This window comes from Triticum aestivum, chromosome 2D (genome assembly GCF_018294505.1).
Source record: "Triticum aestivum cultivar Chinese Spring chromosome 2D, IWGSC CS RefSeq v2.1, whole genome shotgun sequence".
Classification (NCBI taxonomy): domain Eukaryota; kingdom Viridiplantae; phylum Streptophyta; class Magnoliopsida; order Poales; family Poaceae; genus Triticum; species Triticum aestivum.
In genome coordinates this window covers 375,611,534-375,626,266 of record NC_057799.1, presented here as the reverse complement: position 1 = coordinate 375,626,266, position 14,733 = coordinate 375,611,534, and the positions used below count along the sequence as shown (strand labels likewise).

Here is a 14,733-nt window from a genome sequence, read left to right as displayed (position 1 = left end):
CCCCAAGCCGCCCCTCTCTCCCTCTCTCATCTCCTCCACTTCCCCCCTCGGATCTTCACCGTTTGTTGATCGTTTTTACGGATCGAGATGGCCCCGAAGAGAGAATCGTAAGCTCCTCCAATCCTTTCAATTAGTTTTTGCAAACTTGCTTCCGATTCGACGCATTATTTGCTTGAAATCCCTCATATTTTTGAACTTAGATTGGATTTTTCACCTAAGATTGATTGTAGATGTAGTTCTTAGTTCTTTAGTAACTAGTGGTATTGGATATGAACTCTAATCAATAGTTCATATGTTAGTGTGAAGATGAACCCTAGTTCATAAATTTTTTTGTTAAAAAATTATGATGTAATGTTGATATGAGGATGAACCCTAGTTTGGTGATGCATGTTGATATGATGATATGATCTAGTGTGAAGATGAACCCTAGTTTGATGATGCATGTTGATATGATGATATGAAGATGTTGTTTGGAAAAAAATATTTAAAAATATGATGATATGATGTATGTTGGAGGATTTTTTTTTGATATGATGCATGTTGATATGATTTGATCCATCATGCGTAGTAGATGTTGTTGGAGGAATATGCTTAAAATTTTATTTTGATATGATGCATGTTGATATGATTTGAGTTCATTTTTTGTTTATGTATGCTTTATGCTTATGGTGCTTTTGTTTATGAAATTTTATTAAGTCGGCCACCTCTTGCGGACAACATCGGCCCACGGTACTTCATGCTGGACTGGGCATTCGACAAGGGTCATCGTGCCCGGTTCATAGAGAACGGAGAGGTAAGTGATATGAATGAAATATTGATCAAACTTTTCGGATTGATGAAAATAATTTCCTAACTTTTGGCGTTCACTTTTTGACAGATGCTCCAGCCACTGCGCATGAGGGGTCATGGGGTTCATGGGCATATGGACTACGACGATCGCTACGCGCCGCTCTTCAAGAAAGCCCGTCTGTTGGGTTTCGTGTTGCAGTTCAAGCGTCAGCCGCCGACGCTTGTCCACGCAGCTCTCACAGCTCTGATTGACCGGTGGCGACCGGAGACCCATTCTTTCCATCTGCCATGCGGGGAGATGACGGTGACCCTCGAGGACTAGGGGATGATTACTGCCATGCCGATCGAGGGTCATGCGCTCACCGGTCGAGTGGAGAGGACCAACTGGCAGCAGAGGGTTACCACCCTCATCGGCGACTGCCCCGTTGCCAAGAGTAACCGTACATCGGGTGTGCCGTTGAGCTGGCTCTCGGAGCACCGGAAGACATGCCCCCAAGGCGCAGATGAGGCGACTGTGGAGTTGTACGCGAGGGCCTATCTGTGGTATATTCTGTTGGAGGTCGTGTTTCCAGACAGCTCCGAGAACTCTGCCAACTGGGCGTATCTGTTCTTCCTAGCGGACTGGCAAGCAGGGTACAGTTGGGGGACCGCATCTCTCGCCTACCTATACCGTTCGGTAAGAGAGTGTCTAATTGCCTACCTACCTACGAAAGTTTGTCCATGACATTTTCTTATATCTGATCCTCATTTGATGTTTTGCAACTTGACGACGCAACGCAGAGGATGGGAGACAAGTCCAATATGGGTGGCTTTGTCTGGGCCTTCTCCATTTAGATGTGGGAGCGGCTGCCGGTGGGGCGTCCGGAGAAGATGCCAAGACGCCCATGGGAAGACTATAGCGAAGATGGCGAGGAGACTTGAAACCCCACCGTAGCTTACGAGTGGGACTTTGTCAAACTCTACACGGGCCTAAACAAGACTTCGTGCAAGACCTACACCAACGAGTTGGACGCTTTGACGCATACGCAGGTATATGAACTCGCTCAACACCTTTCTCTTTGATTCCACTTTTGACCGAGAGTGCGAACTTACCAATGTATATGTAATAGGTAAACTGGTGGCCGTATCGACAAGACCGAGAGTGGGACTTTGATCTGAACGTGATGTGCGATGCGGACCGTGGTCTCTGGCGGTGCATCGTGCCCATGATCTGTGTGTACGCCGTCGAGTGGCACTTGCCACATCGCGTGGCCATGCTGTTTGGGATTTATCAGCATACCCCACCGGGCCAGCCCACCGATATCGGCGGCCACGTGCTCCGCCTGTGAGCGCTTTGTTCTCCGTGCCCATGATTTCATTACGCTTATCATGTTTCTTGCTTCTTATGATGATCTCTTGCCTATGCCTTGCAGGATGAGCCGGCAGAAGAATCAGTCGATCACAGACTGGGAGAGGAGCATAAGATTCATGTGGCGGCGTGAGACCAACGGAGGTACCGAAAAGACGTGGAGAGGAAAGTGACTGACTGGGATGCTTACCTGGGCCGAGACATGAGGTGGTACGATGATGGCCAGAAGGACCGTCTTCGTCCCAGGCCTCGGTGGACGGTGGAAGACATCACGGAGCTGGAGAGGGATGACCCCGAGGAAGAGGCCTACCAGACCGGCATCAGAGACATGCACAGTGGATTTAGGGAGTTTGCACCCCTCATCAACAGAGTGGTAAGTTTGAACCGACGGTTGTATTTAAATTAGTTTATTCGTCATCGTGACTGACTTATGCCGTTGCAGTCTGGTGAGCTAAACAGATGCATCTTTGAAGCTTCAGATGCATTAGGTGATCTCCCCGGGAGCATACAATCTGAGAACAAAGTGAGGGGGACGATGAAGGTACAATTTCAGCCTCCTCGGAACAGATGCATATTGTTCACTTGCAATCAGTCGATCCGATACTTATTATGACCTTGTTTCATTGTGAGTGCAGAAGTTCGTGAAGCGTTGTCGCAAGTTGGTAGGGCTGCTTGGGTGTGCTGGAGCTGGGTCATTTGAAGCTTATCAGCCTGTAGCCACACAGGGTCTCATCGGCTCATCGAGCCATGCTCCCTCGTCGTCTAGGTTGGTTGGGGAGGAGGAGGAGGAGGAGGAGGAGGAAGAGGATGAGGAGGAGGAGGCCACACATGAAGAAGGGGAGGAGGAGTACGATGAAGATTATGGACCTCCACCAACTCAAACATCTCAAGCATCTCAACTGCCGTAGAAGAATCCGAAGAAGAAGGATTTGCCGAGTCCGGACCCTTTCCAGAGACCGGTTCCTCGACTGCCCAAGAAGAAGACCGAAGAGACTCGTTCAAAGGGTAACGAGGACCGTACCTCCAAGAGGGGAAGGAGCAACTGATTATGCTCTTCGCTACTTGGCTCTTTTAGTTTAGTTGAATTTCGTTTGGTTGGACTTGTCTAGTGGTTGTGAAACTATGTGTTTGGTATTTGTGGATCTATGTGTTTGCTACTATGTGGAACTCCGTTTACTGATTAGTTGAAGTTCGTTTGAAATGTTATATGGACTTCAAGTTATCTAATGTGGATCTATGTAATGTCCAAGTTTAATTGTTTAAAATCTGTGATATTGCTGTCATATTTGTGAAACTTGCTGTGATATTGCTGTCATATAGAATTTGAAAACAAGCAACCAAATGAACTAGAAAAAACAAAACAGAGGACCCTACCGCCAGGGTGCCTGGCAGTAGGGTGAACCTACCGCCAGGGCAGTTGCATATTTCGTTACAGAAACTTTATACGGCAGAACACAGGAGGATGAACCTACCGCCAGGGCCCTTGCATATTTTCGTTACAGAATGCCTGTACGGCAAAACCCTGCCACACCTTACCGCCAGCAGCCTACCGCTAGAGCCCCTGGCGGTAAGGGGTAAGGTACTTATCCACGTCAGCGCACGGTGACGGCCGCCATCCCCCTCCGTCACACCCTACCGCCAGGGGCCCTGGCGGTAGCAAAAGGGTCAAATCCCGAAAATCTTTCAAACCGGGGTCAGATCTTGATTTTGTTTTAAAAAAAGTCAAAACACGAAATTTTGCGGCGGCCAGGCGCTCGGCACACAAACATACAGTGGTGCGCCCCCACGGTTAGATTAGGGACAATACATACAGCGGTGAAGTGGTCACCATGTGTCTCCGCGGCGGCACGACATGACGCAGCGCTGTTGACGTGACGGACCACGCAGGTAACGGCACAATCAGTTCGCCTCCCGCGAATATAACAAGCAGATTACCACTACTACTATACCCCACTTACTCCAGTAGTAGTACCATCTTCTACTGGCTGCGATTGCATCCACTACTGCGGCTAGGTCTCTGTAGTGGTAGCTTTGAATCCGTTTAAATAAAGAAATTACTACAGTTTGCTTTCTGCATCCGGGTCGTATTCTTCGGCGCCGAGCGTGATAACACAAGTCGTGAAAAGGAAAAGTAAAAAAGAAAAGCCCCTCCCATCCCCTCCCCTCCCCCTGGCTAGGGAGACACGGAAAAGGGCGAGGAGAGAGACGCGTGAAAGGGAGGCACGCTACGCCCTGCTACAGGCAGCATTAATAAATAGCGGCCATAAATAAACAGGCGTAAATCCTAGGGTAGGGGTGGTGGTGGTGCGTGTTTTTATTGGTTTGCGGTGGGGGCGCGTCGCTCGCGTAGCCATAAGCCATAGCTAGAGTGAGAGAGAGAGGGGCTAGAGTGAGGGAGAGGATAGGAAAGAGAGGGGGCACCGTGCGTGAGTTTGGTGAGCGTGGCAGCGAGGGAGGAGCGGCATCCATACTTCCATAGCCCATCCTAGGTGTTGAGAGGGGAGGCAGCCGCTCTCATTTCGTCTTCCTCTTTTGCGTCCTCGCGAGATGTGCGCGCATTGCTGCTCAAGCTGACTGCCGCCTCTTGCCCTGCTCGCCGCCGCCGCTGCTTCGAAACCCTAAATCTCGCCTCCGTCGCCGCCGCCGTCCTCCCGCCGGTAAGATTCTCCCGCTCCAAAATCCAAATCCCCCGCTTCTCTTCTCTCTCTCTCTCTCTCTCTCTCTCTCTCTCTCTCTCGTGCACAAATCTGGTTCTTTACCTCTCTCTTGTTTTCGACTCTGCGCGTTTGTGCCTTTGGCTTGGCTCAAAGTACCCCCATTTTGTTTGCCCATCTGGTGCTTGCGTCTTCTTGTCCCTCAAGCCGTCCAGAGGTTTACGGATCTTGCATCAGTTCGCTACGAAAAAGGGAGAGGAGAGAGCGAAACCCCACCTCACCTACCGCATCTATGTCCCTTTTGCTTTAGTTTTTTTTTTAAATTTAACTAGGGGTGGGGAAGGGGGTGACTAGTGGGAGATGATAATGAGTACAAGGGCACCAAGATCGGCTCAAGCTCCAGTTCTGCCTCAGATTCCTACGCTTTTTCCTCCACTATGCTAGTGCTAATAAGGTTCTTTCTTGTGCCTGAAATGAATACCCGCACCATCTGATCCAGTTTATGCTTACTCTCTTGCAGGGCTCGTGATGCCGCTTCTTGATCCGGGAAAGCCGCTTCTTTTGTCCGCCAAACTGCAGGCACCAACGGTCCTAACTTGAAGCGCAGCACATCACCACCCACCCAGATGCGGTTGCTGCTTGCAAAGCTCCGCAAGTCAATACTCTGCTAGGAGGGAGCATTTCTGGAGGCGGTGGGAGTGCTGGAGAGGATGGGTTCTTCAGGGTGCCCGGAGATAGTCGAGCTGGTCGATGAGACCAAAGACGCCCGTCCGGGCGGGGTCACCCACCTGAGGGTGAGGGTGAAGCCGGTGGGGCAGGAGCATGGGGGGCGGTCGTGCTCGGTTGAGGATGACCTTGACCGGCTCCTCAGATCGTTCAATGTGCGCACCTCGGCGCGGGCTTCTGGTCAGACGAGCACGGACAAGAGGCTTATTGCGCTTGGGAAGGCGCCGATGTCGAGCTCGGAGATCGTGGAGTCTGTGAGCTTGAAGCAGGCCCTCAGGAAGATGTGCATCTCCCAGGCCTCGGAGATGGCCGCCATGAAGAGGATGTCGAAGCCCGCCGCTGTGTCGAGTACTCCTGAATCTGGGGCGATTAAGAAGCTTTATGCCTCTGTTGTGGTTCCAACAGACGAGGACCAAGATGGGAAGAGCAAGGTTGAGAAGGCCGTTGCTTTGCCTGACAAGGTTGTAGTAAGTTCATCGGTTAAGTTGGTTGAATCAGGTAAAAAGGCGCACGGCAAGGGTTCAGCTAACAAGCATGTGCGATCAGCTTCTCCAACCAAGGCCAAGGTCCAAAAAACCAGTATCCAAGATGTCATCAGTAATAAGTCACTGGAGGCAAGCGAAGATCCCTCTGCTGGAAGAGCTCTGGCAAAACAGAGAAAGGGTAAATCTCCAAAAGCATCTAGCCCACGAGCTGTTCCAGTAGGAGGCTCACGCCTGGTGTTTCGCGGCAAATCCTCCACTAAAAAGAAGGTTAAACCAGAACCAGCTGCAGCAGTGGCATCCCAGAAGCATTGCGAAGCGAAAGGTTCCGGTTCTCACAGTAAGAAGCAACAGGAGGCCCTTCAGGATGAACCCAAAACCCCAGCACCAACCAACAAGAAGGGCGCTGATGGCTCTCTCGGTGCCGAAGGAGTTGATTTTGGCAAAGGATGCTATGTCAGTGGGATCCCTGGTTCACAGCCTGGTGAATTGTCAAGGTCGAAGGAAAAGGGTGAAAGCTCCCAAAGCTCAAAGAGCAGCATCGGTGACTATAGCACAAGCACCAGCATCAGTGAAGATAGTTATGGTAGCTTCAGTGCTAATGGCAGCAGGCCTCACATGTCAAAAGATGTCAGATGGGAAGCCATGAAGCGCTTAGCGATCCAACAAGGGAGCCTAGGATTGAAGAACTTCAAGCTTCTCAAACAGCTTGGATGTGGAGATATTGGCACCGTGTATCTGGCTGAGTTGGTGGGTTCGGACTGCATGTTTGCATTGAAGGTTATGGACATTGAGTACCTAATAAGCCGGAAGAAGATGCTGAGGGCTCAAACCGAGAGGGAGATACTGCAAATGCTTGACCACCCGTTTCTTCCTACCCTGTATTCTTATTTCACGACAGATAATCTGTCTTGCCTAGTGATGGAGTATTGTCCAGGCGGTGACCTGCATGTCCTAAGGCAGAAGCAACCTACTAGATGCTTTTCAGAAGCCGCTGCTAGGTAAGTAACTTCAGCTGTGGTGTTTATGTGTTATCTCATCGAAGTATTGCATTTGAATTTCTAGCTGAAAATCATGTTTCAAGTTATTTAACTCATAAGTATTATATGTCCCTTTGCAGGTTTTATGTCGCTGAAGTTCTCCTAGCATTGGAGTATCTGCATATGTTGGGGGTTATATATCGTGATCTGAAGCCTGAGAACATACTTGTTCGTGAAGATGGGCACATCATGCTCTCCGACTTTGATCTGTCCCTGAGGTGTTCAGTTAATCCCATGCTTGTGAGGTGCTCATCGGTAGGAAGAGATGAACCTCCTAGGCCTTCCGGACCTTGTGCAGAAAGCTGCATCGATCCACTGTGTATCCAGCCATCCTGGGCCAACTCTTCTTGCTTCACACCTCGGCTGGTATCTTCCACACCTTCCAGGACACGGAGAGCTGAGCCTGTGAAGAAACCATCACTTCCGCAGCTTGTCGTCGAACCAACCGATGCAAGGTCAAATTCATTTGTGGGGACCCATGAATACCTTGCCCCGGAGATCATCAGAGGAGATGGCCATGGCAGCTCGGTCGATTGGTGGACTCTTGGCATCTTTCTGTATGAATTGCTCTACGGCAAGACACCATTCAGGGGACCTGGCAATGATGAAACACTTACAAATGTGGTCTCACAGGGGCTGAAGTTCCCTGATAGCCCAGCTGTCAGCTACCAGGCTCGCGATCTGATCAGAGGGTTGCTCGTGAAGGAGCCAGAGCTCCGGCTAGGCTCGAGGAAAGGAGCTGCCGAGATCAAGCGGCATCCCTTCTTCCAAGGCCTGAACTGGGCCTTGATCCGTTGGACTGCACCGCCCGAGACCCCGAAGAGCGTCGACGCCTCAACCCTCACTGCAGCGGTGGCACGGAAGAAGAAGGAAGGCAAGTGCCTCGAGTTCCGGATGAATGGAGACGACATTGAGTTTGAGCTCTTCTAGTGGTGGCGGTAGTAGCAGTAGAAGTTGTAGTGGTAGTACGTTGTGTTCTGAAGAATATCCATACCGTGGTAGCTAGAAGTAGTAGTCCCACAGTTCCCCAGTCCCCACTCCCCTGCAGTTTTTCTGTTGAAGATGAGTTATCAGTTGTCACCTGCCAATGTTGGGATGTAGAGTAACTGAGTAAGGTCGGGCGTTGTGCCTGTAACTTTATTCCTTGTTAATACCATCAGATATCAGATGAGCCATGGTCTTGTGCAAGCATTTTTCTTTCGAATGCAGCCATGCAATAATAGTTCGCCCCCCAGTGGCATCTGAAAATGAGCTGCTACTGCTTGCAGTAGTCGTTGTTGCTGGATAGTAGCAGTATTCTCAAGTAAGGTCCAGTAATAAGTTTTGTAACATGTGTTCTTGTTCATTAATAATATCATAAAGTTAGGAGCAAGGATTTGGCAGTCATGTGTCTGTCACGGACTTCACAATTATGTAATAGTCGAGCAGATGGGACATCACTAATTGCTTGGATGTAACCATTTTATTATAGTGCTGACCGGTGAGTAGCATAACTGTGCATCTGTGCTACAGTGAATGCTGTGCTGCGAAAACCTTGATAACCAATTAACCAACCATAAACAGAATGACAGCGTCTCAAAGTGGGCATTTCCTCTAGACAAGTTCACTGTGGTATGTACAAATCCTGGAGGTATATGTGCGATTCGCACAAAAAACTAAACACCGCTACATCTATGAACCCCCCTAACATTGGAGCTGCTGTTAGACTTACACAATGTAGGTCTTCTTCGGGGCTTTCCTGCCACGCTTCCTGTTCGGGTTGCATGAATCAGCCATGAGATTAAAAGCATTAGCAAATTCCTCGTCTTCGTTGTTACAGAGTATTCTAGACTTTTCAGGGTTTTCGAGCAGCAGCTTGGCCACAAGGAAGCCCGCAATGGACCACGTTTGGAATAGTCGAGCTTGTTTGCCGATGAACCGCCCACGCTTAGTATCGTAGTATTCAGGCCATTTATCCGTGGAAATACGCCTCTCAGCCACCTCCACGGCTCTTGCTGCAATCTCAGGCCGGTTCATCTTGATACATGCCACCGTGAGCTGCCAAAAGAAAAACAAGAAACTGATTGACATTTACAATCAAGAGCAAATGGTGCTAAGTAATCAATCCGAACACTCGACAAGGTCTCGAGGTTTGCAAAGTACACATCAAAATTTCAAACATGATGCTTAAGTTGCAAACCTGCCACAACAATGTTGGCCAGGAACCTGCATTATGGTATGACCAAGGCCTGCAGCAAAACAAAATAAATGTTATGAGGAGATGCAAACGATCTGCAAGACTCGCAGAAGTAGGCAACAATCTAGGACTCACGTGTTTTTAGGGTCGCTCCCTGTAATGTATTTCCACTCTTGATCCTCGAGAGCAGGATAACATATCTTCAATGGCATTTCTGCCACTAGATCAGACCATTTGGCTTCAACTAGATCCAGAATAGCATGGGATTGACGGGTTGTTGCCAAACTGCTTACTATAGACCACAAGTTCCCCAGAGAAAAGAATCGGAAATCCATGTGAGCTGGTTGCAGGTTTCCAATTAAGTAACCCCCTTCCGGAGGGATCCATTCAACTAGCCACGGAGGAATCTGATCAGGATATATGTTAAACTTGTTGACAGCATCATAAGAATATTCTTCTGTTTTGTATCGATATATCTCATTTAGCTTTCTCTTGTCAAGCCAGTAATATTCCCTAATATGAAAAGAGAGCGCCATAAGCCTGTTATTTAGGGCACGGATCAAGTCAGCAGATCCATCTTCTGGGGTAAGCATCTCACGTGCACACAAGAGGGCTGAATAGAACAGTGACTGCACAAGAAATGAAAATGATATATGAGAAATCATGCATAAATAGCAGAAAGTAATCCTCACTCATCTACAGAATAGCAGGGGAGGATCACGTGGCACTATTAACCATAATCTCAGAATGACCTGAATAACCATGTTTTTAAAGACAGGTGCTTCGATTGGCCAATATTTGTGGTTTCAGGCCAGAACTGTGCTCTGTGCAGTGAAATGAGTGACACCCAAAAAGAATTCAAGACATGTAAGAACTCTCTCATTCCTTGTGTAAAAATATACCAGACCCCATAACTGTATTTACTATTTAGTGCCTGTGCCATCATCATATATGTTTGTGTTGCTATGGTTATGTGCTTTTTGCTGTTTGTTGTGTGTGTGTGTGATGTTTCACTGCGCTGTTACTTTCGGACGTTTGTGCTACCTGAATCTCCAGTGGGTGTCCATGGATACCCATTCGACGATCCATCATGCAGGATCCATCAGTGACTAACAATGTGGGGAACATGTCAAACCCATCAGCTAAGCAGAGCTTCAAGATCAATTTTATTCCAGTCTGGACATCGATTCTCTCGTGAAATGAAAGGTCTCCTGAACATTTTCCATATGCCCTCAGTAATATGATCCACCATAGACCTGAAAACCATCATTAAGGTTCTTTATTTTTTATGCTATACGCGTATTAACAGAGTCAACATTACCTGAATTAAAAGGTTTTAAAAACTTTACCTGAATCAACTGGTGCCACACGGCCTATAGCAGCCTCCCCAAAATCAGGATCCAGGACTTCCTCAGTTGCGCCCTCTTCATCACCTTCAAGCGGAACGACACGCACCTTGAAACTAGCTGGCATCAAGCCTTGCCCTGGACTGTGGCAGTCCATGGTTTTCTCCCAGCTCTATAGATGGTCAACAATCAGTTTTAACAAATTATTACAAGCTTCATACATGGTAGGCAGTACATTGAGCAGAATGGTATCCTGACTCAACTAATAATTTCATATAGGTTGTGCTTAATCTTATTGGAATTGAGGAATGATTCAATTGCATACACATTATTAACACAAGTAAGAGGAGCATCTGTATTGACAGACACCAACCGACCGAAATACTCCTACTAGTATGAAGGGTGGGTGACCTGGAGCTGGAGCGTGTGCAGGATGAAGTTGCGGACGATGTCGTACTCCCCCTTGAGCAGGAAGGCGATGCCCGAGGGCACGAAGTCCCGGATGAAGACCTGGTCGTAGTTGAGCGGGCTGGAGTCGTTGGGGTCGCAGGCGGCGATGGTGCCCACGGGGCTGCCGCAGTAGCTGACCACCGACTCCCGGAGGAGCGCCCACGCCTCCTCCTCCAGGTCGCTCGCCGCGCGCCGCCTCTGCTGCGGCGCGTGGTCGGCGGCGCCGTTCAAGTCCCTCCCGGCGACATCGACGGCGGGAGCGGGAGCGGGAGGCTTGAGGGCGGGCTCATGGTCGTGCGCCCTCGGGTTGCTGCTGGGATGCAGCGAGCTGGCGGCGCGGGGAGGGTTCCGCCGCCTCCCGCCCTTCCTCCTCGCATGGGATCCGAATCCGACCCCGACCCTGAGGGAGGTGGGCCGCGGGGGCGCCGCGCCGGAGCATCCAAGATGCAGGCGCAGCGGGGCGGCAGCCTGTGCGATCCCCATGCGCTCGGAGGAGCCGTCGAATCGAACCTGCGTTGAGCCGCTTGCAAAAGCGAAACTGACGGGATTGATTGGCTGTGCGGCGGGCACGAGGGGGATGCAAACAAAGGCGTTCGAGTGGGCGAAGCGAAGCGCCGTTTTGGCTTCTTGTCGCTGAGGCCGGAGGGGTGGGCGACGGGGACCCGTGCGTGGCCACCACTCGGTGCTTCTCTCCGTATACACGCCACGCCTCTCCCTGCCTCGATGCTCTCATCGAGTTTTGCCTCTACGAACGTTATCAATCAGTTGCTTTTCCAAATTCAAAAGGTCACCCATGCAAGAACAATCCAAAGGCTAAATAAAAAAGCACGTACGTACTGAAAAGATTGTATTTTAAGTACGAATGTGAAATCGTACAATGATGTACAAGTCGGCAAGTGTTACATTCTCCCACAATGCTTTCCAGCCCTAGCGTCAGATCCTAAAATGTCAATCAGCCAACTATGTATTTCCCATCCCACGATGTTAAACTGAAAAAGCAGCTGCTGCGGGAAAGACTTTGAGCTTCCACCTACATACATCGCCAAGATGCCGATCTCAATGTCCGCCGTCATCGTGATCATTGTCGTTGTCGCCTTCATAGTACTCGTCGTCACGATGAACCTGCTTGTCTTGGGTATGCTCTGCATGACATACACACTTCTGTAAGAAAAAAAAATGATGACCCAGTTCAAAAGGACTGGAGAAAATACCAAGCAAGGAACTGGCTGAATGAAGAAGAATACAACCAATTTAAGAATAAATAGATAACAAAATGGATCACATTTATTTCATTTCAGGGCAAATTTCTCATTATGTGGCGCGCATATGCTTCGAGAGGACAATGGCGAGTTTGCACGGAGAAATCATCAAGTTTTTACTCGTCCATACGAGCACTGTAAGACATGCCAGAGGTATTTATTTCACTTACGATCAACACGTTCATCAGGATCCAGCTCGTCTTCATCAAAATCCGGGACATAGAAATCGGGTGGAACCTGCAAAATAAACTCATTGTGTATCCGATCTCTGCTCAGAAACAACAAACTACACTATCCTGGCGGAAGCAAGAAAAATAAAGACACAAAAGATGTAAAGGCATATTCCAGTCTTCACATGGTATCCATCCCCGGTTTCAATTGGGATGTTTCAACAATCAACATGCGAATGGAATACAAACTAACCTCTTGCATCTGAACGCCAGGTGCATGTTGTATGGCCCGCAAACTCTCCATTACTTGCACTTTGATTGAACTGAGATACGTCTTACTATTCAAGTTGTCCTGGTCCATTCATCAATAGGAAGACAAATATCATTAGCACATCTACACATCTCTAAAGAAACAAAAGGATGTTCTAGGTGGTAGCCAATATATAAAAAGCATGATGCACCAAACAGCAGTTAAATGTTTCCATAACACCAGGCAGGCATAGAATTAGATAGTTCAATCAGAAAAGGTTCATACCATGTTCAGATTCGGTACTTTCAATGTATAATCTGGACCGAAGTACTCAATGTATTCATTGTCAGGGATCTCTGCAAAGAAAATGCCATGTAAAACTCCCGCCGATGGATAACCACTAAGAAAGAATTGCTTACAAAAGGTAGTACTATAAAGGAAGAGTATTAGGACATAGTTGGATTTATTTTCACTTTTCACCTTAAAAGATCAAGAAAACAAGAAGAAATAATACAAGAAAAACGTTGCTATATTGAAAGATTACTACTCCCTCTGTCCCAAAATATAAGAACGTTTTTTATACTATCATAGTGTCAAAAACATTCTTATATTTTGGGACGGAGGGAGTAGTTACTGTCACTCAAACCAAGAAGGTTGAGGGGAGCAGAACAAACAAATGAGATACCATTTGGGAGCTCTGTGTCTAGAAGAACCCCAGTTTCAACAGCCCAGCAGCGTGCTACATTCTCTTTGGTGTACCCACCACCTCCTGTCACCTGCATGTTTGAAAATACGTGAATATCCTAGAACGAGCAAAATTTATCATACGATGACAGTTTTCTCCCTTACCAGCAGAGGAATTTTAAATTTCTTAACAAACTTTACACATTCAGCATGGCCTGTTTATGGAAACAGATCAAGTAAGTATAATAATAGATTACTCAAGTGAGTTTAGCTCAATGAAACTTAAAGTCCAAAGGACCCCAAATACCATCAACGCAAGAAAATTCCAAGAATACACAATTTCAACAGTGGAGACAAGGTTAAACACGGTTAGTTTACACATCTGGATGTTTGGCCAAATCTATAGTGGCACTTAATATCAAGTTTTAGACAGCACCTTCAATTGAAAGATTGAAACACCCTAGGCGGTCTCGCGCCAATGAATCAGCCCCACATTGAAGAACAATAGCACCTGGCAGATATGTCTCAACAACTTTGGCAATAATCTACATGATAAGCAGCATTACATACCTCAATAAGACTAGAGAACAAGAACATGAATAAACATAAAGTAATGCACATTGACTTTTACCGTTTTAAAAAGCCGAGTAAAGCTGGTGTCGTCTATGCCATCTTTAAGTGGGATGTTGATGGCATAATATTTTCCTTCCCTGTCTCCTATATCCTTCAAAATGACAGCCAGGTAAACCAATATGAAGAGCACATCCGTCTTAAATGAAGCTAAATTTTTAAAAGCCCTCATCATCATTACTTAACAGCACGTGACATTCAACTATTTAAAAGCAAAGCACAATGCAAGCTCTGTAAGTGCCAATTTTTTTCAACATGTTAATAAACAGAAAGGCACACATTTCTGCTCATATCGAACCTTGCCTTTCCTCTAGTATGTGAGTTACAAAATCTAGTTGACGGGATGGTTTTGATTGGAGAACTCGCAGCTCAATCAAAGACAATTGCATAAAAAAAAAACTTCCACTCATGCAGACACATGCATAAAACACGTGCCAAAATAGCATTATCGGCAAAAGTAAACCCATTACAAAAACGATGAAGTGAATCTTCAAGTGATGATTCAAGCATGACCGCAAGAGTTGTGTTGGTCAGTTGACAGCTTCTATTCTTGTCAGCTCAGATGATAATACATGCATCAGAATGAAGAACATCACTTTTAGCACCACCCTTTATCAAATATAGATCATAAACCTCCACTATTCCCAAATATGATGCTGGCTATTTGGATAGAATACCGGGCCAGTAATGGAGACAAGAGTTCAATGATAAAAGTTGCATATTTACATG

At 47.4% G+C, this 14,733-nt stretch overlaps 3 protein-coding genes across 4 annotated transcripts in view; 1 reads left to right on the top strand and 2 right to left on the bottom strand.

The window, feature by feature from the left end:
• The first annotated feature begins 4,455 nt into the window (after nucleotides 1-4,455).
• On the top strand, nucleotides 4,456-8,220 carry LOC123053228 (serine/threonine-protein kinase D6PK). The gene is made up of 3 exons (XM_044476673.1): nucleotides 4,456-4,794; nucleotides 5,312-7,000; nucleotides 7,120-8,220. The coding sequence occupies exons 2-3, from the start codon at nucleotides 5,502-5,504 to the stop codon at nucleotides 7,967-7,969; spliced, it is 2,349 nt and encodes a 782-aa protein (XP_044332608.1). The 5' UTR covers nucleotides 4,456-4,794; nucleotides 5,312-5,501; the 3' UTR covers nucleotides 7,970-8,220.
• Nucleotides 8,221-8,604: 384 nt separating this feature from the next.
• Nucleotides 8,605-11,521, bottom strand: LOC123053229 (neutral/alkaline invertase 3, chloroplastic; the record flags this gene model as incomplete). Its single annotated transcript, XM_044476674.1, is given in 6 exon segments — nucleotides 8,605-9,076; nucleotides 9,219-9,267; nucleotides 9,351-9,844; nucleotides 10,260-10,471; nucleotides 10,565-10,733; nucleotides 10,973-11,521. Coding segments are annotated over 6 exon segments (1,803 nt in total), but the record flags the coding sequence as incomplete, so codon positions are not given.
• A 324-nt stretch (nucleotides 11,522-11,845) lies between these two features.
• The window catches only part of LOC123053230 (histone deacetylase 9), a 5,875-nt gene continuing 2,987 nt past the window's right edge, over nucleotides 11,846-14,733 (bottom strand). For both annotated transcript variants that reach the window (XM_044476676.1, XM_044476677.1), the window contains exons 7-14: nucleotides 14,006-14,098; nucleotides 13,811-13,919; nucleotides 13,540-13,589; nucleotides 13,376-13,466; nucleotides 12,976-13,046; nucleotides 12,694-12,792; nucleotides 12,441-12,507; nucleotides 11,846-12,153 (exon numbers count right to left, since the gene is read on the bottom strand). In XM_044476676.1, coding sequence (XP_044332611.1) covers nucleotides 12,068-12,153; nucleotides 12,441-12,507; nucleotides 12,694-12,792; nucleotides 12,976-13,046; nucleotides 13,376-13,466; nucleotides 13,540-13,589; nucleotides 13,811-13,919; nucleotides 14,006-14,098 — 666 coding nt within the window. In that variant the 3' untranslated portion in view covers nucleotides 11,846-12,067. The remainder of the gene's footprint in view (nucleotides 12,154-12,440; nucleotides 12,508-12,693; nucleotides 12,793-12,975; nucleotides 13,047-13,375; nucleotides 13,467-13,539; nucleotides 13,590-13,810; nucleotides 13,920-14,005; nucleotides 14,099-14,733) is intronic.